Below are 3,891 nucleotides of genomic sequence, written 5' to 3'. Positions count from 1 at the left end.
TACGTTCTGAATGAGCCGTTCATGGCGGCATCACTTTCTATAGAGCTATTGAGCAGTTATATTCCAAAGGTCAACAAACTGTAAGCGTTATTGTAGCCAAACCTAAAACATTGTAGCTTTGTTATCTTCTGAACGTTATAACGTACCATAGCATTGGTGCAAAGCATTAAAGCACTATTCATGTTTAAGATGTTACACGTGTTAGGGTAAGCTGTTCGGTAGTACAGCCTTTTCTACTGGCTTACAAGCAGACGAACGTCTCCGTATAAAAGCTCGGAAAACTGTTCGGAGTCCATTCTGAGTTCGTCTAAGCAACGTAGCTATTACTTATTGTAAATCTATCGTTTAATTTTTGTAAACCTTCCATGGCTCGCTCTCGCCGCTCGTCGAATACTGCTCGGGTCGCTACCAGAAGTGAGGACCTATCGAAGCTATCCAGCGAGGTCCTCAAACTCCGTCTTCAATCGCTGAATTTGCCCATAACAGGCTCCAAAGTGCAACTCCTCGCCCGGCTCAAGCGAGCATCGACGGGTAAGGCCAGTCAATCTAAACGAAGACCTGGTCGGCCTCAACGCACTCGTCATACGGCGAACAAAACATCCACACAACAGCCGTCCACTACAGCCAGTGAAATCGACGCCACTCAAGGCCGGCGTCTCAGCATTCCGGAGGACAGCGCCCTCTCCGACCGCGCCTCGCTGTCTTCTATTGAGGACATGCTGCAGTCAGATACAGAGGAAGATCTCTTCCATACTAATCACTGTACTGATCAAAGAGACGCCCTCAGTCCAGCGCAGCGTTCTGCCATTGAGGACATCGTATCCCGGTCCGTACACAGCGCTCTGGACGCCGTTCGTACAAACAGCGCCTTCAGCCCAACGCCCTCCAGCCAAACTCTCGCAGCTTCGGGTATGGCGTCTCCTTTGGGTCTGTCGAGGCCAGTGGACCGTAATATGGAGGACAAAATACTCCGGGGTGAGTACGTTGATCTTGCCTTACTCTTACCTGACAACTTGTATCAGTCCCAGGCCCCTGAAATTCAGCTCCGCTTAGACGACTCGTCCTCAGGTCCCCTGGGTTCCCCGGTCACCATGGTTAGGAAAAGAAAACCCGTTTTAGACTCTTTTCAGAAGTGGCTGGAGGCCTACATGGTGTACATGTTGGTCATTGTAACTGCCTATCCAAGACGGGCCCTTGAGCTGATTAAGTACCAGCAGATAATTAGTCGCGCGGTAACTAAATTCAAGGGTCTTGCTTGGCTTTCCTACGACCAGCAATTTCGTCGCCGTGCCTCTTCCAATTTGTCCCTTCAGTGGGACAAAGTAGACCTGGAGTTATGGACGGTGACCTTCTCGGGCCTAGCTAAGCCCCATTGCGGTATCTGCTCGAGTCCCTATCACGCTGAAGATCTCTGTCCTTCCGCTGACCCCTACAGAAAACAGCGTCGTTCCCAGACGGTGTGCTTTGACTTCAACAAGTCCTCTGGGTGCCGGCGCCGAAACTGCAGCTACCCGCACGTGTGCCGCCGCTGCTACTCAAACGGCCACACCGTCCAAGACTGCCCTCAGCAACAATCCAGTGGCCAAGCCCGGAACGCGGGAGTCCCCAGACCCAGTGAGCGAAGCAAGAAGTAAAGTGGAGCAGCAAAGGCGTCATCAGAAACCATTAGTATCCTCACCTATTGACATTTATCGCTTAGATTTAGAATTAACCGATCACCCAGATCGTAATTTTGTCTTTAATTTGCTAAGTACGCTTAAAGAAGGCGCTCGTATTGGTTATCGTGGGCCGCGTTCAGCCCGGATTTCCCCCAACCTTATATCTGCGACGCAGCACCCTGATGTAGTTTCTGCCAACCTGCAAAAGGAAGTGAACTTAGGACGGGTAGCCGGCCCCTATCCTGCCCCTCCCTTAGCAAATTTCCAGTGTCATCCAGTGGGAGTTATTCCTAAAAAACACTCAAATGACTGGCGAACTATTTATCACCTCTCCTACCCACAGGGAAATAGTATAAATGACCACATTGCCAAGGATCCCTATTCCCTGAGCTATGTTCGGGTAGACGATGCAATTCATATTCTCCAGTCCCTGGGAAAGGGAGCCTTTATGGCTAAGACTGATCTTAAATCAGCCTTTCGCCTTATACCAATCCACCCCGAAGACTGGAACTTACTGGGTATTTTGTGGAAATCTCAATACTATGTGGACATGTACTTACCCTTCGGGCTTCGCAGTGCCCCGTTCATTTTTAATCAGCTCTCCGATGGGCTCGAGTGGATCCTAAAACATAACTATGGTCTCCAGCGGGTCATTCACATCCTGGACGACTTCTTCATCGCTGAAAGTTCTAGATTAGCTTGTCTTACTAGCTTCAGCACTCTTTTACGGGTATTCATGTCACTTAGGGCCCCGGTAGTAGCGTCCAAGACCATAGGCCCCTCCCAAGAAATAGAATTTATGGGGATCGTTTTAGATAGCATTCGCATGGAGGCCCGCTTACCCCAGGACAAACTTTCCAGGACTTACGACTTGCTGACATCCTTTAAGAAATGCCGCCCCGTGCGCCTGGTTGAGTTACAATCACTCATTGGTACTCTCCAGTTTGCATGTAAAGTGGTAGTCCCCGGCAGGACTTTCCTTCAACGCGCCATTAATTTAACTAAGGGTGTCCCTAGTCGTTTTCATCACATCAGGCTTAACAGGGAGTTCTTTAGGGACCTCGATATGTGGAAAGTTTTCCTCTCCAAATGGAACGGGCGCTCCCTTTTTCTTGAGTCCACCACTACCCCTACTCCAGACCTAGAGCTCTACACTGACGCAGCGGGCTCCGTGGGGTTCGGCGGTTATTTTCAGGGAAAGTGGTTCCAAGGGCACTGGCCTCCCGATATGCTTTTGAACCGAGAGCGGGGTATAAGCATTGAGTGGCAAGAACTCTTCCCCATCGTTGTTGCCTGCGCTATATGGCACCCACTTTTCAAGGGAAAACGTCTGCAGTTTTGGTGTGATAATGAATCAGTGGTATCTATCATAAATTCGGGGCATTCAAAAGCTCCCCTTATCATGGAACTGGTCAGAAAGCTTGTTCTCCTATCCATGGAACATAATTTTCTTGTACGGGCCCGTCATGTCCCTGGGGTTTCAAATGAGATTGCTGATGCCCTCTCCCGCTTTCAGATGCAGCGTTTCTGGGCCCTCGCACCCGACGCCGACCAGATTCCTTGTACCATCCCGCCTTCACTAATGACTCTTTGAGAGAGGAAGTGCTCACCTACGCTTCTTGGGGTCTTTCCAAGAACACAAATCGAGCCTACAGCTGTGGGGAAAAACGCTTTTTACAATTCTGCCTGTTGAATCGTCTCCTAGGTCCAGACGGGGATGTCCTACCCGCCTCCGAGGGTACTCTTATTTATTTTGCCTCCTATCTCGCTAGAACGGTGCGTCATAGCACAATTAAACTCTATTTAGCAGCTGTTCGCAACCTCCATATCACTGCTGGGTACAGTGACCCTCTGAAGGGCAAGCTTCTTCTCCACAAGGTTTTACGCGGTATTCTCCGCTACCAAGGCGAACAGCGTATTCGCCGTCAACCGGTTACCCCTCAGGTTCTTTCGGCAATCCGTCCTGTTCTGCAATCATGGCTTAGCCCCCGGGATTTCTCCATGATATGGGCCGCCTTCAATTTAGCCTTTTTCGCCTTCCTGCGATGCAGTGAATTTACCTACAACAGTGTTCGCAAATGTAGACCGCTTTTTGATCTTTCTACTGATTGTATAGCCTTTCATCCAACCCTGGCATGCCCGCAGCGCATGACGGTGCAGCTAAAATCTTCAAAAACAGATGTTTACAGGCGAGGGCAATCTCTCACCATCGCTCGCACTTCGTCCACCCTTT

General features: G+C 49.9%; 1 protein-coding gene across 1 annotated transcript in view; it reads left to right on the top strand.

The window, feature by feature from the left end:
- The first annotated feature begins 1,371 nt into the window (after positions 1 to 1,371).
- The window catches only part of LOC145497066 (uncharacterized), a 3,999-nt gene continuing 1,479 nt past the window's right edge, over positions 1,372 to 3,891 (top strand). Inside the window, exons 1-2 of the mRNA XM_081476860.1 lie at positions 1,372 to 3,032; positions 3,170 to 3,891. The exon at positions 3,170 to 3,891 is cut by the window's right edge and continues 1,479 nt beyond it. Of these exons, the coding sequence (XP_081332986.1) occupies positions 2,107 to 3,032; positions 3,170 to 3,891 (1,648 nt within the window). The 5' untranslated portion in view covers positions 1,372 to 2,106. The remainder of the gene's footprint in view (positions 3,033 to 3,169) is intronic.

Source organism: Orbicella franksi, chromosome 9 (genome assembly GCF_964199315.1).
Source record: "Orbicella franksi chromosome 9, jaOrbFran1.1, whole genome shotgun sequence".
Classification (NCBI taxonomy): domain Eukaryota; kingdom Metazoa; phylum Cnidaria; class Anthozoa; order Scleractinia; family Merulinidae; genus Orbicella; species Orbicella franksi.
Note: the sequence above shows the minus strand (reverse complement) of the source record. Positions and strands in the feature narration are given on the sequence as shown.